The sequence below is a fragment of the Sorex araneus genome, chromosome X (genome assembly GCF_027595985.1).
Source record: "Sorex araneus isolate mSorAra2 chromosome X, mSorAra2.pri, whole genome shotgun sequence".
In the NCBI taxonomy this organism is placed as follows: domain Eukaryota; kingdom Metazoa; phylum Chordata; class Mammalia; order Eulipotyphla; family Soricidae; genus Sorex; species Sorex araneus.
In genome coordinates this window covers 228,696,036-228,721,952 of record NC_073313.1, presented here as the reverse complement: position 1 = coordinate 228,721,952, position 25,917 = coordinate 228,696,036, and the positions used below count along the sequence as shown (strand labels likewise).

The 25,917-nt window shown below is 36.8% G+C and overlaps 1 protein-coding gene across 1 annotated transcript in view; it reads left to right on the top strand.

Annotated features, from left to right (window-relative positions):
* DNAH7 (dynein axonemal heavy chain 7) overlaps positions 1–25,917 on the top strand; it is a 270,230-nt gene that overhangs the window by 79,531 nt on the left and 164,782 nt on the right. The window contains exons 20-26 of the mRNA XM_055123217.1: positions 465–663; positions 2,666–2,806; positions 8,594–8,806; positions 9,885–9,994; positions 15,131–15,299; positions 17,552–17,654; positions 17,774–17,901. Of these exons, the coding sequence (XP_054979192.1) occupies positions 465–663; positions 2,666–2,806; positions 8,594–8,806; positions 9,885–9,994; positions 15,131–15,299; positions 17,552–17,654; positions 17,774–17,901 (1,063 nt within the window). The remainder of the gene's footprint in view (positions 1–464; positions 664–2,665; positions 2,807–8,593; positions 8,807–9,884; positions 9,995–15,130; positions 15,300–17,551; positions 17,655–17,773; positions 17,902–25,917) is intronic.

The following is a 25,917-nucleotide window of genomic DNA, read 5'->3' as shown; positions in this document are numbered from 1 at the left end:
ATTAAATCTGAGTACTTTCAAAGAAATACACTTGGTAAATAGTATGTAAAACTTTAAGCTTAGTTGATAATTTGCAGGCAATACCTTAAAGTTCCAGATGAAAAAGCTACTTTTGATGTTTAATATTTTTCAGTGTATTATCTGTGAATCAACAGTATTTGCTCCTTTATGTTACTTTTATCATCTTTCAATTCATTGTGTTGAAAAGAAAACCTTGTGAATTTTATAATCTTTTTGTGGTTATTCAGTTCATGATGATCTCCCACTTAATTGTATAATGCATATATAGACAGGAATTGTATCTTTTTCTTTTTCTTTTTGTTTAGCACTTCCATATCTGATATCTAACATGCACCTAAACATGCTGCATGTTTTGGAATTTTGAGAGAAGAGTAAACCCAAAAGGCATTTATGTATGAGGAACTATTTTTATTTAACTAATTCTCCTTAATTTTTCTGGCCAGGGTGCAGCCTCACTTGAAGAAATGTTTTGAAGGAATTGCAAAGGTAGAATTCACAGAAACTTTAGATATTACTCACATGAAGAGCAGTGAAGGAGAAGTTGTGGAGCTCACAGACACCATTTCAACAGCCAAAGCTAGAGGCCAAGTGGAGAAATGGTTGCTTGAGTTAGAGAAAATTATGATTAAGTCTGTCCACAAGGTACCAAGCTTTATCTATCATTATTTTCATAAAGTGTGATCAAATATGACTATGTCACTGTCACTGTCACTGTCATCCCGTTGCTCATCGATTTGTTCGAGCGGGCACCAGTAACGTCTCTCGTTGAGAGACTTATTGTTACTGTTTTTGGCATATCCAATACGCACGGGTAGCTTGCCAGGCTCTGCCGCTCGGGCTAGATACTCTCGGTAGCTTGCCGGGCTCTCCGAGAGGGGCGGAGGAATCGAACTCGGGTTGGCTGAGTGAAAGGCGAAAGCCCAACCGCTGTGCTATCACTCACTAATTATGATAATTTTTATCATGGCAACTTATAGTGGCTCACTTGAAAAGTGGAGCTAAATAGCTGTACATATGTTGCAAAACTTGGTCATGAGGTAAGTTTATTTCTTACATATAGTGCTTTCCCATTAGACATTCTTTGATCTATAGATCTGTCTTTAGTCCTTTTTGGGGGGTGGGGGATTTGGGGATTGGGCCACACCCGTGATTCTGAGGGCTTGTTTCTGGCTTTGCACTTAGGGATCACTTCTGGTGGGGCTCGGGACCATATGGAGTGCCAGGGATTGAACTTGGGTTGGCCACATGCAAGGCAAATGCCCTATCTGCTATACTATTGCTACAGCCCATGAAGCCCTGGTTTTGATCCTTGTTTGATCCCTTGTACCACTGAGTGGGACTGGAGTGATAGCACAGCGGGTAGGCTGTTTGCCTTGCACACAGCTGACCCAGGTTCGATTTCCCCATCCCTCTCAGAGAACCCGGCAAGCTACTGAGTGTATCCTGCCCTCACGGCAGAGCCTGACAAGCTACCCATGGCATATTCAAATATGCCAAAAACAGTAACAAGTCTCACAATGGAGATGTTACTGGTGCCCGCTCAAGCAAATTGGTGAGCAATGGGACGACAGTGCTACAATGCTACCACTGAGTGTCTTAACCACTGCTGAGTGTACCCCCACAAAATAGTAACTTTGAAAGGGAATATGTGGGCAAGAATGAGAAAGAAAGGTTCTTATAAACAATGTTTTCATTAAATTTTCATAATTTCCCACATTATTAGAAAAATATTGGCATCTAGCTACTTAATATATGTCATGTTTTAATGCTTCTTTTTCTGAACTGTCTGCCTATGTAATATTATTTCACTATTTGTAAAATCTTTGCAATAGTTTGTTACAATGACCTTTCTTATACATATGACATGTATTCTTTGAATGGTGTGCAGGGGCTATATCTGGTAGTGTTCAGGGGCACTCCTGGCTCTGTGCTCAGGGGCCACAACCTAATGGAACAGAGGAAATATACACAAAGACTCTCAAGGAAACACTCAACTTGTGCTAAGGTCTATGATATCAGTGGTCAGGTATTTTCTTTCTTGGGCTGGACTGACAGCACAGCGGGTAGGGAGTTTGCCTTGCATGAGGCCGATTGGGGTTCGATTTCTCCATCCCTCTTGGAGAGCCCAGCAAACTACTGAGAGCATCCCGCCTGCAAGGCAGAGCCTGGCAAGCTACCCGTTGGCATATTCGATATGTGAAAAACAGTAACAACGCTCACAGTGGAGATGTTACTGGTGCCCGCTCGAACAAATCGATGAGCAATGGGATGACAGTGATACAGTGAATGCTTGTTTAATTAAATGTATATAGAATATTTTTGACTATAAACTAGTTAAGTGAATTTACATAATATATAAATTATATTACAAATTATATAAATATAATACATCAGTTTTATATATCTATGCAAGTCAGAAATAGGTAATGTATCGGCAAAATAAATTACATAAGTTTTGTTTTGTTTACAGGTATATAAACAAACTTGATTTAAATAATTTGGTCACATGTTTAGAATCTTCATAGTTCAGATTTAAAAACTTTAGTGGTGTAAGATAATCTATTTGACTTTATTTCGTTGAACTTGTTGTAATAGCTTTTTCAAATGTGTGTAACTTCATCTTTAGCATTTTGTTTTCAATTAGGTAATTAAAGATGCGATTCTTGCATACACAAACTTTGAACGAATTATCTGGGTAAGGGATTGGCCTGGACAAACAGTTCTCTGTGTATCCCAAACCTTTTGGACTCTAGAAGTACAAAAAGCTATTTCACAGGGACAAACGGTAAGCTTTTGCTGCTGATTTTCCATCACTTTTCAATGACCATTATTGCCAGAATTAACTTTCTTTAAAGTTATTTGACTTACAAATGTGCTTATATTGTTTTATCTGTTTAAGACAGAAATGTAACGTAGGAGACTAGAGATGTAGTACAGGGGTTAAGGTGCTTGCTTTCCATGTGACTAATACCAGTTTGACCCTCAATACAACATATGGGCACTGTCTGAGCACTGCCATGAGTGATCCATAAGAAAGCCCTGAACACTGTTGGGTGTGGGCCCCTCCCCCACAGAAAGATATGAGCATTTATATGATATTATATGATATTATATAAATATATATGAGTTTATTCACAGTATATAGAAGTCAAGGTTACTTGAACCTCTGTTCTATACTATATACATTTTTGTGCTTTTAAAAATTGAATGATAATAAGACTAAGAAGCTTTCCAAATCCAGAATGGTAGGAGGAATTAAAGTAATATAATTCTCTATGCCTTCCTGTAAAATTTTCCTATGAAGATTCCAGTTGATTAGTAATGAGTTTTGCTTTGTATACTGATTTTCACCAATTTATCTTATTTTTTCTTATTTTATCATTGGTTTATAGTGTTATGGAATTTTAGGCATTAGATTCACACTTTGTGGTCCTATTTCATCACCAAAGTTCCAATGCCGTTCTACCATCAAAAGATCCCTTTCTTTATTCTTTCACTACAACCCCATCTTTTCCCCTGGTAACTACCATAGTTTTTGCTGTTTAAATGCTAGTTTTGCTTCTTTTTGCTAATTTATTTGCCTTAATTTTTCATATCCAACATATAAGTGATACACTTGAATTGTGTTACATTTACTTACTTGTTTCACTTAGCATAGTGCAGCATAGTGACCTCCAAAGTTCATCATTTTGTCCCAAAGGGTAAATTTTCAACTATTATGGCATTTCATTGAATATAAGTACCCAAACTTCTGCACCCAGTCATCTTGCAATGGGCATTTAGGTTGATTCCAGGTTTCTAGCTATTGTGAATTATGCTTCTATAAGTATAGGGGGGCAAGTATCCTTTTTATCTGGTGTCTTCATATCCTTTGGATAAATGCCTGTAAATAGCATTGCTAGATCATATGGAATTTCAAGTTTAATTATTTTATAATTTTAGGGATTCTACCCAGTTCTGCTTGTTGGAGCTTGGCCATTCCCTGTGGTGTTTGGACCTAACAGTTCTCAGGGGCAAACAGGGCTACACCAGACAGTGTTGGTTAGCTATGAGGAGCTGGGGATCAGCTCAGGGCCTCTGTTATAATTTAAGATCTCTCCATTCCATATTTAACAAGGCTGTGCCAATTTGTATTCCCACCAACAAGGTACCAGAGTTCCCTTTTCTCTATATCTTCACCAACATTTACTGCTTCAAAATTTTTAAATATAGTCGTAAGTGATATTTCATATTCCCAGTTAAAATTTCTTTTACATTTTTTCTTAATTATTCTAGTACTTCCAAAACTGTTGAATATTAGTGGTGAGGGTGGACATCACTGTTCAGTACCAAACCGCCTGGGAAAATCTTTTGTTTTCACAATCCAATATCTTATTAGCATGGATTGCTATTAATAGCTTTTATTATATTGAAGCATATTCATTCTTCTCCCACTTTATTGAGTATTTTTATCATAAATAGATATTTATGTTTTGTCAAATTCTGAGTTAGATAACACCAAGTGATTTCCATAAAGTTTTTGAACACTGGTATCCATTTTACTCAGACTTACAAAAAAATTGAAGTGGGGCAAACACTCCCAATTACATTTTACAAGGCCAGGGGCACTGTGTTCCCAAACCAACAAAGAACAGAGTAAAGAATGAAAACTACAGTGTTATGTCTGATTGAACATAGTGTCAAAAACGTTCAACAAAATCTTAGCAAACAGAATCTAAGTAAAGAGATGAGTCCTTACATACATCTTTACATTCCCTGCATGTTAGTATGGTTTAGCATTTACAGATCAATTATTGTAATGTAGCATAGCAATTAAAATAAAGGTAAAAATTATTGAATTATACATAGAATGCTTTAACTTTGAATAGATAGCAATTATTATGAAGTTACTTAATTTGAAATGTTAAACTTGTTGACTTTATAAATTTAATATTCATTTGACTAATGTTATTCATTAAAAAAGACTACATTCTCATAACATTTCTATGGTTTTCCTCTGTGGATACAGTAATTCATTTTGTCTTTTCCAACTTCTTACAGAGGGATTCCTCCATTTGAAAATGTGGGCTGCTGGGGTGCATATAGTTTTATGGGTTCTTGTTGCTTGTTTGCAAGCACCCCAAGCCATCATATTAGTTTTTTTAACTTACCACTGGAAGGAAATGGTTTTTATGGAACAAAGAAGAAAAATGCAGACAAATTGGATTAATTTGTGGGCATCTTTTACATTTCTTTAATTTAAATGTAATGTTTATCAAGCCTCTACATTTCTGTTGAAGCCATATTTTTATTCTGGTGTTATTCCAGGCATACTTTAAAAAATAATAATTGGGATAGAGCATTGAAATGTACAGTATAGTTTTTTTCATGCTTTTACCTGGCTCCCAAGCATAATTTGAGGGTTGAGGAACAGGTAATTTAGATCACTCTTGTTTTTGTGTGTCCTCTTGCTCAAAATTATCTTCCCGTAACTCTTACCCTAAGGTATGCATATACAAAGAGGGTTTGTGTGTGTGTGTGTGTGAGTGTGTGTATGTGTTAGACAATATCCACTGATATTATGGTAGAATTATTTGTTCATGTAATAATAATCTGTTCATCCCCCCCACCTCCTACCCCACTCACATAATGTTATGTAACTATGCAGTCAGTCAGAGAAAGGCAATATGAGCAGCTGTGCCTTTGACTTGAGTAACTGCTACTCGAGGGTGACTCAGCTTCACACACTCTGAGTCCCCTAGGCCATAATTTGGCAAGACATGCCTTGTTGTTCCTGCTTGCCATATTGCCCACTTTTGTTCGTTGAAACTTTCATGTGAAAGCTCTTCATTGTATTTCCACACCTAAATTTCATAATAGCACTGTAGCACTGTCCTCCCATTGTTCATCGATTTGCTGAGGTGGGCACCAGTAATGTCTCCACTGTGAGACTTGTAACTGTTTTTGGCATATCGAATACGGGTAGCTTGCTAGGATCTGCCATTGGGGCAGGATACTCTTGGTAGCTTGCTGGGCTCTCGAGAGGGATGGAGAAATAGAACTCGGATTGGCCGCATGCAAGGCAAACGCCCTAGTCACTGTGCTATATTCTTCTTTTTGATCTGCTTGTTGTCATCCTGCTTCAGTCTGTCTTGTGCACCTTGTCCTGTCTCTGTTTTCATACTTTCTTCCATGTTCACTTCATTCAAATTCTTATAGCAGCATAATGAGGGACTGCTACATATTTTAGTATTTTATATCACTGATACATTTACATTCTATTGTTGGAGATTTGCATGTATTTTGATTCTGTGTGTTAGTGAGTTTTCTCTAACTAATGTGTGGTTCACATCTGAAAATGAGGAATTGTGTTGAGCCTTACAGAAGACAGTCCAAGCATCCTGGAGCTTGATGTACTAACAGCTCCATGTAACACAGTATCGAATTTCCAGAGGACCTGCTCATCTCACAGACTATGTTTCCATTTGTTTGTTCTATAAATGTTGATTGTGGAACTAGTCTATAAGAGAAATGACAGGAGCTATGAAATGAATGAGTGAATTTCCATTGCTACAGTGCTCAGGATATTGCAAATATTGATAAGATTTTAGATCAGTGAATCATTGTATATGCAGAATTGACTAGGTTTGATAAAAATAATTGATTATAGATTAAGGTTTATTTTGGCTGAATGTAACAGTAGTTACCTTTAGATTTATCATTTCACTGTATAGAATTATTTTCAAGGGATAAACTGTAACAAATATCAATATTCTGGTACTTTTCCCAATCTAACCACTCTGAATTCTCGTTGATTCATGTAATATAGTTTTTAAAGAATGCAATTTATCACAATCTGGAGCTAAATTTTGGTATAAATGTGATATTATAGTATAGGACAGTATATTCTGCCTGTATAAATAATAACAAATTTTTATGAACATATAATTTGTACTATCAGGTTGAAACATTGCATTTTTACTTTCTATTAGTGTCAAACTGATATAATTGAGACCTGGATAAGACTCTCTGAGATACTGATTTTTATCCTTGAGGGAACTAAGAAGCACTAACTGGCCCAACAGTGTTTGGGGGCCACCAGGGTCACACCTGGAAATGCTCAAGGGAACTAGGTAGTTCTGGGGATCAAACTCATGTCTTTGGACATGTAAAGCACGGATATTTGACTCCTGGTATCTTGCTGTCCCCCAAATGACTTTTTCTTTTTTTAAAAAAAAATGTAGGCAAGGATATTGCTCAAAGCAGCAGAGCTTATGCACTGCCCACATGAGACCGAAGGTAAGAATTTTTTGACATGGTTGGGAATCTTACTGTGTCCCCACCATCTAGCTTTTGGAGTAGCTCTGGTGACCTAAAAGCACGGCCTAGAATGTCCCTTGAATGCGTATGAATGATCATATGCACTGCTGGTCTGATTGAAACAATTATCCCACTCTCTACATAAAAGAGAGAGAGAGAGAGAGAGGAAAAGAGGGAGAGAGGATAGGAGGACAGGGCAGGGGATGAGAAAATATTTCAAGGAAAATTAAAAAGACAGTTTGCTGTTCTCAGTTCTGTCCTTTAAACATTTTTTATTCTTGGAAATCCTTTTATTTTCATTGCTATCACTTACTTGACCTTAAAAGAATAAGACAAACTCATTAATACATGTTTACTAAATATTTTTGGAGTGGAGAGAAAACTATGTTACCTTTCTGAGTCTCAGCACTTCCCTTAAGTACAGTTTTCATTGATTTTAATTTGTTTCTCTGTATAAAATCTCTTCTGTTTTAATTTTGTCATTATAAAATCCACTAGAAAAAGAGACTTAATGCAAGTCAGATACTTGGAACTGGTTTTAGCTCACCAGAAAGCAAATTGTTAGATGTTCTGTTTCAAGTGGCACAAATTCTACTCAGCCCATATAAAAACAAGAAAGTTCCTGGAATCCAAGAAACTTGAAGAGTTGGAATACGGATGTGAGGCTTCATTTCTACTGCAATTTCTTTTCATTGTCTATCTAGTTCTCATATTTTTCTCTGGCAGATTTTATTCTGCATCAAGCATGACATCTTGTAGCCTCAGATGGGCACATTCAGTCTACCTTGCCTAGAGAAAAGTACATTTTCACTATTTCTGTAGCAGTTGCTTGAGAGAACGCTCATGGGTTCACAGTTCCTTCTTATATTGCCATGAAGATATGGGTGCAGGGGAGGGCACCCTGATTCAATCTTCAGCACCACATATAGTTCCCTCAGCATCACCAAGGTCTCTGAGCACAGAGCTGGGAGTAAGCCCTGAGCTCCTCTGAGCCTGGCCCTTAAAGAAGAATAAGAGTAAATAAATAAGTAATAAACCCTAGAATATAGAGAAAGGGGTAAGAATAGGAAAGATTATAAAGTTGAAAGTTCTCTCTTCTGTGGACAGACTGAGCTTGTCCACCCAATACTTAGGTGGTAAAAAAAGTGGATTATTTTAACTTTATGTCATTTGGAAAAATGTAAGAAAGTGTAGAAAATACTGTTTATATGCTAGCTTAAAACATTTTTGTTCAAGAGAATGTGCTTATCTTGTGTAAACATCTTTCTTTCAGTTTCTTGAGCAATATTTGGAAAAATGTAACAAGCAAATTGATGATATTGTCACCTTGGTTCGTGGCAAATTGTCCAAGCAGAATCGTGTCACACTGGGAGCCCTTGTGGTACTAGATGTTCATGCAAGAGATGTCCTCGCTATACTTGTTAATAAAAGGGTTAGCAACGAGAATGACTTTGAATGGCTAAGTCAGCTTAGGTACTATTGGAAAGTAAGTGTTTTCCCAATGTTATGACATAGCAATTTTAACTCATCTCATAGCTTTTTAATTTGTGCCTGCTTGCTCACATGGGAAATTGTGTGAGTAATATAATTATTTTTGCTGAAGGCTGATTATGACCAAATAAGCATTTCCAGATTGAACTTTAAAGCAGCAAAAGCTATAAAACTGTATCAGTATTCCAATATGCATGTATAGACACACAGAGATTATAAATAATTACAGAAAATTTAAATGAACCATTATCCTTGCTGAATCTACAAAATGTTGAGAATAGTTTAAAGTTATATATTTGCATACAAATATAAATATGTCTGGTATATGAAGGGAAGGTACAAATTAGACTGGACTGTTTTAGTCTCTTTTAGTCATTAAAGTTTTATCTTGTTGATTAATTGAAGGAACCAGAAACATCATCTGGAAGGGAGATTTTTATCAGGATCAAGATTGCAGGTTAATGGTGGGTAATGGCACTTGCCTTAGGGAAGGCAGAAAGAATAATAATAGTGTCAAGGATTAGGCCTGTTAACAGTGAGCAGAACAACTAATGACTAGTGGTATGGACTGAAAGTTCTTATAGATGCTTTAATGGGGGAATTGGAAGGCATCTTTAGGAGAAAAGAGACCACCAACATCCCAGGAAAGCAGCTGAGAAGCATTATGTGTAGTGATGAGGAGCTTAGCCTATGGAATCATAATTTTAAATAATAGACTCTTCACTTGCTAGATGTATGGCTTTGGGCAGCTTTCTTATTCTCTTCAATGGTCAGTTTTCCTTGGCAGTAAATGGTAAAATGATAATATCCATTCTCAAAAAAAAAAAAGGAACAAATGACTGAAAATATAGGAGCAATAGCAACAAGTATACTTTTCAAACATATGCATTGAAAAAAGGAAAGGCACTGAATCAATTACCCAAAGAAATTACAACAGACTCAAAAGATGTGTGAGAAGTGAATTTTAAAGATGTTGTTTATATTATGACTATTATGAACTAAAGAGCTTGAGATTTTATGATATTTTAAATTTAATTTCTTAAACTAATTTCATTTTTTCTGATTTATCCTAGGATAATAATTTAGAAACACATATGATCAATGCCAGTTTGCGGTATGGATATGAATATCTGGGTAACTCTCCTAGGCTGGTTATTACTCCACTCACTGATAGATGCTATAGGTAAAATTGTTAATTTAAAGATTGATTTGAAATAAATTTCATTCACCCTTAAACACTGTTTTCTTTAAAAGTATCAAATTATCTGGTAAATGTTATTTTCCCCCCAGGCCCTAATTCTCCAAATTAAAATTGTTTAATTTTCTTCTTCTCAGTTCTCCTAGTATTGAGTTTTATCAGATATTGCTGATGTTTATAACATTGTTCATTTCTTTTTTTCTTCTTTGGACTCTGATGCATGCTTCTTGGACCATCCTATAGCTTTGGTATCTTTAAGGTATCCATTTCTTCTTCTAAAAATACCAAATTTATTCGACTTTGCCTCATGCTTTATGGAGTCCTGAATTTTCTTATTCACTTTTTAGCTTTAACAGCTGAAACTTGGAGTTTTCTGATATGCATCTCTAACCAACATCTCTCCCTCTAGAGGACTGTTGACTATCTGCATTACATATCCTTTAAGCACTTACATTTACATTTTTCCCTTGTTCTATTATGAAAAAGGATTTAACTACTTTAACTCCAAATTGCAGTCATTCACATTCTACATTATTAATTACTAAATTAAACTAAATGTTATGTTTCAATTTTCTTCCAGAACATAAATCATTTTTATTAGTTTATTGATTGAATGTACCAGTCAGTATCAGGATGCAAGCGGGAAGCAATTTTATTTTTCTCCTATCACTGTTCTTTTAAATTTGCTCCATCAAATCTATGTTCCCATTAATGGAGTAGATTCTTTTAAGTAAATATGATTACCCTATATTATTAATGCTATTATTTTGCATATTAAAATGTTCATTTTATATAAAATAACAGAGTAGGAGACTAATACCCAAGAATAGTAGAATAAATACCAGGAGGTTGGCTCCATGGCTTGGAAGCTGGTCTCACATGCTGGGGACCTCAGCTCAGATAGAGAAGGGAACACCAAGTAAAATGTGGTTGGAGACCACGCGCAGGAAGGGAGATGTGTCCTGAAAATAGACTAGAGACCAAACACAATGGCCACTCAATACCCCTATTGCAAACCACAACACCCAATTGGAGAGAGAGAACAAAAGGAAATACCCTGCCAAAGAGACAGGGTGGGGTCGGGGGAAATGGGATTGGGGGGTGGGAGGGATGCTGGGTTTTTTTGGTGGTGGAGAATGGGCACTGGTGGAGGGATGGGTTCTCAAACATTGTATGAGGGAAACACAAGCACAAAAATGTGTAAATCTGTAACTGCACCCTCATGGTGATTCACTAATTAAAAAATAAATTAAAAAATAAAAAAAAATAAAATGTTCATTTTGGTCAAATAGCGAAGTTAGTATCATTTATCCTATTTAAAGCTCCTGGCTTGGGACTGATTCAAGCTTAGGGTTTTTGAACATAGATTTGGTCAGTCTTCTCTCTGTTCTATTGGGCCACACATAGTGATGCTCTAGTATCATTCTTGGCAGTGCTCAGGGGACTCTGCAGTGGTAGGAACTAAACTCGAGTCATCTCTTCAGTCCTTTTCATTATTTTTAAATTTTTTTTGTTTTGGGAACATGCCAGGCAGCGCACAAGGATTGCCCCTAGCTCTGCACCCAGGAATTACTCCTGATGGGCTTGAGGGACTATATAGGGTGCTAGGGATCAAGCATGCAAGGTGTGCAAGGCAAACACCCTTTCCACTGTATTATTGCTCCAGTCCCCCCTTTTCATCATTTGTGTCCCTGCTTTTTGTATTGATGGGCTCAACTGTTGGCTTCCAGTGTAGGGGTTGACAGAGGAGAGAAGGAAAGAGAGAAGCAGATTTATATGTGACAAATACCTTGTGTGACAACTATTTCTTGACCGTTTAGTGCTCTCAGTGATTTACATATTCCCACCAAAAACATATATGCCAGATCTCAGGGGGTATGTGGTGGTTATGTGGATTCTTTGGAATTGTGTTTCTTACCTGTGGAAATACCTTCTCTGATTGGTTCTGACTTTGTTTCTGCCTCAAAAAGGAATTTAGAGTCTCTCTGATTCTGTGCAGGGTTCCATGCAGTAGGATTGTAAAATGGTTCTCTTGCAGGGCTCCGGATCTGGTCTGATAATGCACACACTTTTGTTTTGGTAGAAATAAGACATTCTTCTTATTCTCCCTATCTTTAACACCGTGTCCACAGTAGCAGTTGTAGGCGTTCTCTTGGCTTTCAGGTGTTAAAATTGTGAATCAGCTCTCTGTTATTGTGTTCCACAAGCCTTAGGAGTGCTCGTTGTGCCAGGCTCCCTGAGTGGTTTTCCAAAACCTTGAGGGAGGAAGTGCAGCCTTTTCTTCTAGCAGAAGAAAGGGGATGAATAGCACACAAAGGACTCTTTCCAATGAAATCCTCACTCCTGGTCTCTCCTTTACTACCTTCCTAGCCAATTCCCATATGTTTGATAGCAGTTGATCAATTTCACTAGGTCTAATATAAAATGATTTGGTGTATATTATGTTCAGTCTGTAGTTTTAGTCACAATGGTAAGGCTTAGAGAGTTCTATTTACATAGAACATATTTTGCAACTGATATTTTTATAGTCATATCAAGAATCTTATCATTGTCTTTAGTTATCATTGCTTCTTCCTTTATTTTACTTCTGATTAATTTTAGTAATTGTTTCATTGGGAACACTCTAAGCAGTGAAACTGTTCCAAAGGCCTCTGGTCCTTTCCTTTTTTTTTTCCATTTTAGTGCCTCTGGGATCTAATCAATTATTAAATAAATGATAGCTTGGAAAAGTATTGAATTATAGATTCACAGCAGTTTTTCCTCAGCTCTTCATAGTGGGTAGTCTTTTGACACTCATTGCTACTGCTAAACTGTGTTAATCCTATGTAAGGTGTTTTTTTCTCTTTTGTAGTTTCTCTTTCCTTTTGATCAGTGTTCTTAAAACAACAGCTGTAGATGTGTTATCATTTTATCTTGCTCGCATTTTTTTCAATTCTCATCTTCATTTGTGAAAAATTCTCAGTCTTCAACTTTGCTTCTTCCCCATGTTTCCTTCTTTTTTTCCCACTTCTCTTGACTTTTCTCATTCATTCTCCATGTCTTCTGGACTGATTTACTCATGTTTATATTGTAGTGCCTAATTTTTAAATGTTTATTCTTCTATTTAATCAGTTTGTTTCCTTTTTTAAAAAGTTCAGTATTGTGTTTTGTTTTTAGAATATCTTGTTATCTCTTTTATAAAGTTGGCTTTTTTTCTCACAGTTTTATTTTTGCATTAAAATATAATTAATATATATAATTTTAGTGACAGGTATGTAACACAATTGTTAAAGTGATCATCACAATAAATCTAGTTAACATCTGTCCCCATATACAATGCAGGTGTTTTAGTACTGTTTAAATATACAATATGGTATTATTCACTACAGTCACTGTACTGTACATTATAATATGCATTGCATTACTAAGTCATTTTATTTCTTAAAGTTTGTAAATTTTGACCGTCATTACCCATTTACACTCTCCATCTAGAGCAACCAGTAGTTTATTATTTATATCTGAGCTTGATATTTTTTTTGTTTTGTGATTTCCCAATATAAGTGAGATTATATAGTTTTTTCCCCTGACTTATTTACCTGTCTCCTAAATTCCATCTGTGTTTTACTAATCACACAACTGCATTCTATTTTATGCCCGAGTAGTATTTAATTATATATAATTGCACATATATGTATATATATGAGCTTCTCTTGTATCAATTCATCCATGGACACTTGGTTGTTTCCATAGCTTGGCTATTGTAAAAAGCGCTGCAATAAGCTTGGGTATGCACATATAGTATGTGTTCAGATGAATCTTTTGCTTTCTTTGGATAAATAGCCACAGAGGAAATTACTGAATCAGATAGTAGTTTTGTTTTTATTTTTCCACCATTATATAATGTCTTTTGTCTGTTATTTAAATATAAACAATCTGCCAAGATACCCAAGAGGTCAGAGTGCCATGTAAGTAATAACCCTTCCAATGCTTTGTTCACTCTCTTTGCATGGCAAGATTGACTTTTAACTTTGATCTTTCTCTCTCTCTCTCTTTCTTTTTTTTGTTTGTTTTTGGGTCACACCTGGTGATTCACAGGGGTTATTCCTGGCTCATGCACTCAGGAATTACTCCTGGCAGTGCTCCAGGGACCATATGGGATGCTGGGAATCAAACCCAGGTTGGCCTTGTAAGGCAAACGCCCTCCCTGCTGTGTTATCGCTCCAGCCCAGGTCTTTCTCTCTCTTAACTCACTCTCTCTCTGACTCTCTCTCTGACTTTTTTTCCAGTGGAAGTTTCCCCATGTACTTTGACATGTTCTCAACTCTGGAATTGACTCTCTGGAACAATTTCTCCACCCCTGGGAGGTTTCTAGGTATTTTCTATTTTAGAACACAGTTTTCTTGTTAACTTCTCCATTTGGCTTCACATGTCTATAAAAAATGAAAATTTAGACTTTTCCCCAGTGAATGATATCAAGATTTTTCTCTGAGTCCTGCTGACATGTGCACTTTCTGCCTTCCTAGGAGGCTTTTCTTGATCTCTCGCTAATGGTGTATTACAGTATTTTTAACTTCTCATTTTGGGTAAGGAAACCTGTTAACACATCTAGGTTTAAGTAAATGGTTTTAGTAGAGCTTTTCATCTTGTTTGGCTCTGTTCACTTATTTTCTGTTTCTGTGTGGTTTTAAATACACTTGTGTTAATATGCAAAGCTCAAAACATGTGCACCTTTACAGATTTAGTAATTGATTACTTTTCCAGATTTTTTATTATTCTACATTGTTGATTTCATTTTTAGTCTTTCAGAATTGGCCACGCATTCAAAACATTTCTCACTCTTTTATATCACTTACATTTGCTTAAAGTAGAGTAAGTGAAGTTGGGAGTCATCTAAGTTCTCTGTTTTGACCAGAAGCAATAAATTTCAAGTGAACTTGTTCTTATTTTGTCATATATACAGCTATTTGCAAATAAATATAATGCATAAAATTACTTATTGTCAAAGATTTCAGAGGTCAGTGGGAAAGAAGAAGTGAGTGAAGACGTTGAGAAGTTCTGTTCTGTTTAAATATTTTTCCCTTTGGGGGTCATAAAGGAGAAAATCACATTATTCTACCAAGAATGTTTATTTCTTATATTCAGAACCTTATTTGGAGCACTCCACCTGCACCTTGGAGGAGCACCTGAGGGACCAGCTGGCACTGGAAAAACAGAAACTACCAAAGATTTAGCAAAGGCTGTTGCCAAACAATGTGTTGTTTTCAACTGCTCAGATGGGCTGGATTATCTGGCTTTAGGAAAGTTCTTTAAGGTTTGAGTTGACTCTTCATTTTTTTACTGTAGTGTAATTATTAGAGAAGATGGTTAATTAGTCATTTGTTAATTTAGTTTTGGGACTCCCAAGTAGTGCTCAGGAAACCCAGGGGCCCCACCAGCGAGTTTCAGTCAACTGAGTGGGTAGTTCAATGCAAGATCCTCCAAAAGGTCTGTGCTCCTGTGCTTTGGTGTGGGGGATACCCAGGCAGCACTGGTGATTCTGGGGGCCTCCATTGCTGTACCTAATGATACTCAGGGGACCAAGTGGTCCTGGGAATAAACCCAGATTGGGTATATGACAGCACTCTAATCTCTGTACTGTCTCCTGGCCCTTGATTAAACATAATTTAATACAAGTGAAAAAACTTACGGTGGCTTAAATAAAGTTAAACAAAGTAGTGACTCAATTTTCAATAGAAGTGGAGTATGTCAAAAACTTACTTGGTAAGACATTCTCCATCTTTCTGTAGCCCCTTCTAGAATAGATCGTTATTGCTGACAGGAATGGGTGGTGTCCCTTCAGTGCATTTGGGCAGCTCAAAGTGAAATCATCTGCATTATGCAAAAGGTCACAGAGTCTAAGGATGTCTTCAAGCAGATAATCTTATTAACAAGTTTTAGTTTAGTTATTTACTTTATAAACACTTCTAGCTAATATTTTTTGGTGCACAAGAATTTCTTCCCCTCCTTATTTAAAATCAAATTTTCAGTCTTTTGAGCCAGTAAGATTACAAAAGGGAGAATTAAAGGTGTAAGGCTCCTGTTTGTAAACCTATGAATATTCAGTGGTTTTTAACAGTTATTCTTTAAAATGTTAAGTGCTACAATTGAATACAAAAGTTTTATTCATGGATTATAAACTATATTATTATAATAATAAATGTTTAAAAAAATATCTGGCATACTGAATTCAGACTACTCAAACATTTGGGGCCACACCAAAATTTTAAATCTATGTAATGGTACTCTTAATTTTAAATTTTTGACTCAAGCTAATAGCATTGAATTTGCTCATTGGTAATTATTAATGAACACTGTCACTGCCCACTCGAGCAAATTGCTCATCGATTTGCTCGAGTGGGCACACGTAGCGTCTCATTCTTGAGACTTGTTGTTACTGTTTTTGGCATATCGAATACACCATAGATAGCATACCAGGCTCTGCCGTGCAGGCGAGATATTCTCTGTAGTTTGCTGGGCTCTCCGAGAGGGATGGAGGAATCAAACCTGGGTCGGCAGCGTGCAAGGCACGCCCTACCTGCTGTGCTGTCGCTCCAGCCCAATGAACACTGTATATAAGGGTTATAGTAAATAATGGGAATACAAAGTGAAAGGCTTTTTACCAAGAACTTTATAATCTATATAACTCATAAGCATTTTATTCTCTTATTTCTAATCCTTTTATTATGTTATACATTATCAATTGAAATCACAGAGTTATTCTTTAGTAATGAAAACATTCTATGCATTAACATACACTTAGTTTATATTCGATTTAGTTTAGATCAAATATAGTTTGAGCTGTGTACAAATCCAATGTCAAGCATCATTAGCCATACAAATTATTACGGTCACCATTACTAATGACTTAACCATCATGTATGGTATAGCATAAACTCCTTGCACTAGCTATATCCACACAGGTTCTGGCATCATGTGTGGCACATACCAGGTACTGTGTGAAGCAACTATACAAAATGTATATAATGATCATTCATTAAATACCTGTGAATTAATACTTTTAAAAATTATATCTGAATTTGACTAAGCTTAATTTTCTCATTTTTTATTATGGTTAAATGGCATTTATTTATGAGTTAGGATTGCAATTTAGGGTTTCAATCAATCGTATTGAGGCATTCAGATCACAAAGCAGTTTCTTTGGCAATAGAAGTTATCTTATTTAGAGGATTATTTTAATCTATGCAGTCTAATGGGAAAAGGAAACAAGCTTGTAAAAATGAAGAAGAAAGGCTTTGAAATTACAGGTATATATCTCAATGACAAAAAGACATGCATACAGAAAGTAAAAAAGGATCAATTGGAAAATTTTCCAATTGATAAAACTCTATGCATGCAGAATAATGGTTTGGTAATAAAAAAATAAGCCATCTTTAAAGATTAAGGTGAATAAGCAATTTCCTTGATAGGATATTAAATCCTTGAAAAGATCAGGTGAAAATGCAACATTTCAATGTAATATTCAATCAGATAAAATTGAAAAATTTCATTACTCTTTTCTCTCAGGGACTGTTATCTTGTGGAGCCTGGGCTTGCTTTGATGAGTTTAACAGAATTGATTTGGAAGTGCTTTCTGTGGTTGCTCAACAAATTCTTACCATACAAAGAGGTAATGAACTAGTTTGTCTTTGCATTATGTAAAAACTGTAGGAATATGGGAGATGATGAATGGTACAAGTCACATTTTTATGTGAATTTGCTAAATCTTTTATTCTTGATTACCCACAGGCATTAATGCAGGTGCCGAGTTACTAGTGTTTGAAGGAACTGAACTAAAACTTGACCCCACTTGTGCTGTCTTTATAACAATGAACCCTGGGTATGCTGGCCGATCAGAGCTGCCAGATAACCTAAAGGTATGGAAAAGGCACTTGTAAATTTCCTTTTTGTAATTTAGAAGGTTAACATATGAAATAAAATCAATTCTTGTGAATTTTATGCATAATATTTTCTTTTAGGCTTTATTGACAGTTATTTATTTCTTCCCCCTTCATTATAATTATTTTTTATTTTATTATTATTTTTAATTGAATCACTGTAAGATAGACCTTTACAAAGCTGTTCATGATTAGGTTATATAATGTTATATATAATGTTACAGCACCCGTCCCTCCATCAATGCACATTTCCCAATTCCATCCCTCCCTACCCGTGCCCAGTCTCCCTCTATGGCAGACACCTCTCTCTCTCCTTTTGGGCATTATGGTGTGCAATACAGATACTGAAAGGTTGTCATATACATCCCTTTACCTACTTTTAACACTCAGTTCTTGTCCAGCAGGATCATTTTCAACTATTACTGTCGTACTGGTCTCTTCTTTACCTTGCCTACCTTCCACCCCACACACACTTGTGGTATATTCCAACCACTGACCAGTCCTCCTAGCCCCTCTTTGCCCTAGCCTTGTATATTAGTCTCTACTATATATATTTTTATGTACCACAAGTGAATTCAGTCATCCTATACCTATCTCTTTCCTTCTGACTCATTTCACTCAGCATAATACTCTCCATGTCCATCCATTTATAAGCAAATTTCATGACTTCATTTTTCCTAAATGCTGCATGGTATTCCATTGTGTAGGTGCACCAGTTTCTATTTTTTTAAGAACAATTATTTTTATTCCATAACTCAACTCCTAGTCAAAATCAATTCTACAGTAATGGTAGAGATGTCATTAGATAGATATAAAGTCCTCCTATGCACACATTTTCAATTATAAGCGCTTCAAACAAATCTGGTAGAAGTTACTGGAGATATGGAGCACTAGGAAGATCATGTAAGAAAATCCTGGAGAAACTTTCAAGGGTTTAGAAGCAAATTGATTAAAGTTAGTTAAAATAGATTGAAACAGAGTTTATATCAGTGTTCCCCCCACACACAAGAAATAAAAATAGAAGTTCCATGATGTCTGAAAGCATTAACAGATTTCATATTAATTATGTATTTAATAAGTTTTTCATTAATGAATCACCATGAGGTACACTTACAGACTTACAAACTTTTATGCTTACATTTCTTTCTTTTTTTAAAATTTTATTGAATCACCGTGAGACAGTTACAAGCTTTCATATTTGGGTTACAGTCTCACAATGTTCAAACACCCATCCCTCCACCAGTGCACATTCCCCACCACCAATATCCCGGGTATACCCCCCTTTCCCACCCTCCCCCGTCCCCATCACAGACAATATTCCCCACACTCTCTCTATATTTTGGGCATTATGGCTTGCAACACAGACACTGAGAGGTCATGATGTTTGGTCCATTATCTACTTTCGGCATGCATCTCCCATCCCAACTGTCTCCTCCAGCCATCATTTTCTTAGTGATCCCTTCTCTATTCCATCTGCTTTCTCCCTTCCGCTCATGAAGCAGTCTTCCAGCTATGGGGCAATCCCCCTGGCCATTGTATCTACTCTCCTTGAGTGTCAGCCTCATGTGATGTTATTCTATACTCCACAAATGAGTGCAGTCCTTCTATGTCTGTCCCTCTCTTTCTGACTCAGTTAGCTTATCATGCTTACATTTCAGTCATACAACAATTGAGCACCCATCCCTCCACCAGAGCCCATTCACCACCACCAATATTCCTAATATCGCCCTTACCGCCCACCTCTGTGTCACGTGCATTTCCTTTTACTCTCTCTCTACTTTAGGTTGTTGTGGTTTGCAATACAGGTATTAAGTGGCTATCATGTTTGGTCTATAGTCTACCTTCAGCACACATCTCCCATCCTGACTGGGCCCTCCAAGCACCCTTTGCTTGGTGGTCCCTTCTCTATCTGAGCTGCCTTTTTCCCTAGCATGTGAGGCTGGCTTTCAAACCGTGGCACAATCCTCCTGGTCCTTATCTCAACTGTACTTGAGTGTTAGTCTCCCATTCTTTTACTTTATATTTCACAAATGAGTGCAATATATCTGTCCCTCTCTTTCTGACTCATTTCACTTAGCATGATACTCTCCTTGTTGATCCACTTATATGCAGGTTTCATGACTTTATCTTTTCTAACAGCTGCATAGTATTTCATTGTGTAGATATACCAAAATTTATTTAGCCACTCTTCTGTTCTCAGGCACTCAGGTTTTTTTCCAGATTCTGGCTATTGAAAACAGTGCTCTGCAATGAACATACAAGTGCAGATGTCATTTCTACTAGACTTTATTGCATCTCTGGCATATATTCCCAGAAGTGGTATTGGTGGGTGAAATGGGAGCTCAATTTCTAATTTTTTAAGAAACGTCCATACCATTTTCCAAAAGAGCTGAACCAGTCGATATTCCCACCAGCAGGGCAGGAGAGTACCTTTCTCTCCACACCCACGCCAACACCAGTTGCTTTTGTTCTTTTGGATGTGGACCAGTCTCTGTGATGTGAGATGATATCTCATTGTTGTTTTGATCTGCATATCCCTGATGATTAGTGAAGAAGAGCATTTTTTCATGTGCCTTTTTGACACTCGGATTTCTTCTTTGAGAAAGTGTCTGTTCATTTCATCATCCCATTTTCTGATGGGATTGGCTGTTTTCTTCTTGTAGAGTCCAACCAGTGCTTTGTATATCCTTGATATCGACCCCTTATCAGATGGGTATTGGGTGAATATCGTTTCCCATTCTGTAGACTGTCTTTGTATTCTGGTCACTGTTTCTTTTGAGGTACAGAAGCTTCTTAGTTTCGGATAGTTCCTTTTTTTTTTTTAATCTGTTTCCACTTGCTTGGTCAATGGAGTGTCATCTTTCAAGATACCTTTAGCTTCAATGCTGTGGAGGATTTTGCCAACCTTTTCTTTGATGTACCTTATGGATTTGGGTCTGATGTTGAGGTCTTTAGTCTATTTTGACCTGACTTTTGTGCATGGTGTTAGGTAGAGTTCTGAGCCCATATTTTTGCATGTAGTTGTCCAGTTTTGCCAGCACCATTTGTTAAAGGGGCTTTCCTTGCTCCACTTCGCATTTCTTGCTCGCTTATCAAAGATTATATAATCATATATTTGAGGGTGTGTGTAGGGATATTCAACCCTGTTCCATTGGTCTATGGCTCTGCCTTTGCTCCAATACCATGATGTTTTAATTATTACTGCTTTGTAGTACAGTTTGAGGTTGGGGAAAATGAACACCATAGTTTCTTTTTACATTCATTTATTCTAGAGCAATCAGGTTGTTTCCAGATTCTGGTATTATGAAACTTCCTCAAAGAAGAAATTAGAATTGCCAAAAGGCACATGAAAAAAATGCTCTTCATCCCTAATCATTAGGGAGATGCAGATCAAAACAACAATGAGATATCATTTCACATCACAGAGACTGGGAGATGCAGCTCAAAGCAACAATGAAATGTTATCTTACACCACAAAGAGTGGCACAGATACAAAAGAACAAGAGCAACCAGTGTTGGCATGGATGTGGGGAGAAAGGAACTCTTATTCACTGTTTATGGGAATGTCAAACTGGTCCAGCCTTTTGGAAAATATTATGGACATTCTTCAAGAAACTAGAAAGTGAGCTCCCATTTAACCCAGCAATACCTCTCCTGGGAATATACCCTGGGGGCCCAAAAACACAAAGCAGAAACACCATCTGGACTTCGTATTCATTGCAGCACTATTCACAATAGCCAGAATATAGACAGTTGTTTTATATGCTAATTTTTTTTACTTGGGTACTATACCCAGTAGTGCTCAGGGCTTACTCCTGGCTCTGTGCTCAGGGAACACTCTTGGTAACATTTAGGAGACTTATGTGGTATCTGGGATCAAACCAGGGTTCTCCATGTGTAAGTTCCTTACCCCTAAACTATCTCTCTGGACCCAAATAATAATTTCTGAAGTATCTTTAGAAATAAGTATGTAAATCAGATGCTAATTTCAAAAATTAAATTTAAAAAGCAGTGGTGATTCTAGAAAATTAGAAAATATGTGAGGTATTAAAAAATACCCATTCTGCTGCTCACTGTTATCCTCTCCATATCTCCCTCTTCCCTCCCTCCTCTTACTGTCATGAACTGTTAAACCATCACTTCGCAAAGTTTTACTCATCCTAAAGGTTGACAGCAAAGCATTAATAATAAATGCAGTTCATATATTGGTTTTTGGGTGGAAGCCCTTAGACCTGGCAAGAGATAGCAGAGTTTTTCTATCCTTTGTATTCTCATGAGTTCTCCAGAGATTCCTCTCTTACATATCTCTACTTAAAACTTGGATGATGAATTCTGTTTCTCCAGCTGCTTTTCTTCTTCCTTTCTCAGACCTCTGCTGGTCAATTTCATGTAGACCTCACTATCAGACAAATCTCACTTTGCCAGGGGATTATCTTGTATAGAAATTGAAGTGACTTCAGCTTGACTCTGTGTGTGTGTGTGTGTGTGTGTGTTAAGTTGTGTAAACCTTATGCACTATTTGTGCCTACAAACTCTGAGGTGAAGTCCACAGAGATCCTGCTATCACAGATCACTTATGCTTTCTGGAACATGAATTATACACCACATGTCCTTCCATTCCCATGATGGAGCTGCCTATCAAGCTCTTGTGAGGAGGGGAAGGAGGAGGGAGCTTATGGAGTTCCTTCTTCAAAGGAATCCTCCTTATTTCTTACTGTTTTCCCTGCAAGTCATTGAGAAGGGTCAATAATTTCTAGGAGAGCAGAGAGATAATACAAGAGTTAAGGTGCTTGCCTTGCACCCCCCCCACCCTGATTCAAATCCCAGTACCATATAGGGTTCTCTGATCACATCCTGGAGTGATCCCTGTGCACTGTTGGATGTGTCCAAAACATCAAAAAGAAAATCAAAATTTTGTACATTTTATTTTTAAATTTTGTACATAGAGCAAGTCATATGTACTTAGCTTACATGTATAGAAAGAGTTCCATTTTTTAATTTTTGCGTGAAACAAAATAGTTTTTATTGAAACTTATTTAGAAAGATGTGTGGGGAGATAAAGGAATAAGTGTGTATTTGAGAACATAGGCTTCTCCAGAGCAGAAATAAACAATCATTGAAACAGAGACAAGAAAGATACATATTTGGGGCTGGAGTGATAGCACAGCAGGTAAGGTGTTTACATCGCATTTGGTCTCCCAGCACCGCCAGGAGTAATTGCTGAGGGTAGAGCCAGGAGTAACCCCTGTGCATCTCTGGGTGTGACCCAAAAAGCAAAAAAAAAAAAAAAAAAGGATACGTGTTCTAGGAAGAGCATGGGCTTGGAGTAAGTCAGGAGTTCCATTTTGATATCAAGTATGTCTAGATGAAATCTGGAAAGAATTGTGATCTAAAAGACCCATTTCTACTTTAGAAAAGCTATGTTTGTTGTTTAAATTATTCTGGAGAATCAATACTTAGTAATAGTTTCAGCATATTAAGTGTTAGAAGTCAGGATAATTCAGTCATGTTCTAGATCTTCTAATATTATAGGCAAAGAAGATTCCCAAAGAATATCAGGTATGAAGTACCCTTAATATGTTATAGATTAAAAAGAAGTAAATTAGATCCTAGATCTTCCTTAGTCAATTAAAACATAACCTATTCCTGAACAGGTCACAATGTTTATGAAATTTATATTTGATTGGTCCCTAATAAGAAATGATAATAGTGTATTGCTTATTTTTGTTATGGTTATTATTTTCACATGTAATTCTCTGAAAGCATACTCTATTAAGTATAAATGAAGTCTTATATATAACTTTTTGTCCTATGACATAGAGCAGAAGTAATAGCATATCCCTAATCATTTATTTATGTTGATATGAAGATGGGGGTAAGCATATATTGATTATTATATGTACTGAAAAGTTTTTCAGGTTCAGAAATTTTCAGCATCTCTACTACATCCTTTTAATACTCAAGAAACCATGTCATTGGTTAAAGCTGAATAAAATGTTCTTTTTATAAAGCACTGTTTTAAGCTTATTGCTGCTGCTAGCAAAATTATTTTTAAAGCATTCAAATCATATCATATCAGTATTTTTTCATGTTTTGGTTTCAGTTACATAATGTTCCAATACTTGTCCCTTCACTTAATGATATTAAAATGATGATTGTTCAAAATGATGATTGCCAACTATTATTGTCATACTGGACTCATCTCTATCCTAACTGCCTCTCACCATTCACATACTACTCTGGAAAGCTCCCAATCATTCACCAGTCCTCCTGATTTCTGTTTTCCTTGGACTTGGATATTAGTGTCATACTACTTTTTTATATATTATAAATGAATGCAGTTATTCTGTGCATACCTCTCTACTTCTGATTCATTTCACTCAGCATGATACTCTCCATGGCCATCCATTTACAGACAAATTTCATGACTTCATTTTTTCTAACAGCTACATAGTATTCCATTGTGTAGATGTACCATAGTTTCTTTATCCAATCATCTATTCTCAGGCACTTGGGTTGTTTCCAGATTCTGGCAAGAGTGAATAGTGCTGCAGTAAACATAGAAGTGCAGAATACATTTCTGCTGTGTATTTTTTCAGTCCCCGGGGTATATTCCACGAAGTGTTTATTCCTAGGAAGTGGGAGCTCAATTTCTAGTTTTTTGAAGAATATCCATATTATTTTCCAAAAAGACTGGACCAGTTGACATACCCAACAACAAGGAATTAGAGTCTCTTTTTCCCCATATCAGTGCCAGCACTGGATGTCCTTGTTCTTTTGGATGTATGTGAGTCTTTTTAAATCTAAAATTTAAATCTAAATTTAGATTTTAATATTTTTAAAATCTCTTTAAAATCATCCCTCTCAGAGAGCCTGGCAAGCTACCGAGAGTATCCTGTCCACATGGCAGGATCTGGCAAGCTACCTGTGGTGTATTTGATATGCCAAAACCAGTAACAACAGTGGACCTCGTTCCCCTGATACTCGAAGAGCCCTCAATATGACAGAGTTAAGAAGGATGAACAAGGAGAGGCTGATAAAATCTCAGGGCCCAACTAGGCTGCCAAAACGAAGAAGGACTAAAATGATTGCTTGCACTTTTAATGCATGTACGCTGGCATCAGAAGAATCCATTGAGGACCTGATGGTGCAAGTGTGGAAGATCAAGTACAATGTCATTGGATTGACCGATATGAGAAGTAATCAAACACATCATACCATTTTCGACACTGGAGAAGAACTATTCCTTGGAACATGTGACAGTAGAGGCGTCAGTGGTGTCGGTGTCCATGTCAACACAAACTTAGCCATAAGCATTGATTCATTCAAATGCCTAACAACCCGAATTCGATGCTTACATTTGAATAGATATGGCTTGTTGCTGGCAGTTTCTATCTTTGTCGTCTATGCACCAACATCCAAATATGACTAAGAAGAAATTGAGAAGTTCTACATGGAACTGGAGGAATTCTATAAAGAAGACCATATCTTCTACAAGGTCATTGTCGGTGATTTTAACGCCAAGAAAGAACCTAGAAGGTCACCCGAAGAACTCCACATTGGTACCCACAGCCTAGAATGGAACGAACATGGTGAGAGACTGAGTTCATCTGTTGACCAAGACCATCCATGGTAACTTACAGTTCCAGAAGGCCAGATCTAAACGTTGAACATGGAAGTCTCCTGGTAGACAGTTCCACAACAAAATTGGCCACATCATATTCAATCGACAGTTTTGCCTGACCGATGTCGCTGCTGCCCCAAAATTCCAAATGGGATCAGACCACCATCTCCTTCATGTGAAATTCTACTTCACGGAGTGGGGAGAAAGGGCTGCAAAGTTTAAGAAGAGAACTCACAGAACGACCACCAACTGCAAGCTCTTTGGCACTACTACAGCAATATGGGAAGATGCCATCGTTGGCAACATTGGCGAGGAATACGATCAACTGGTTCAGCACCTTCATGATTGAGAGAGGAATGCAGAGAGAGAGA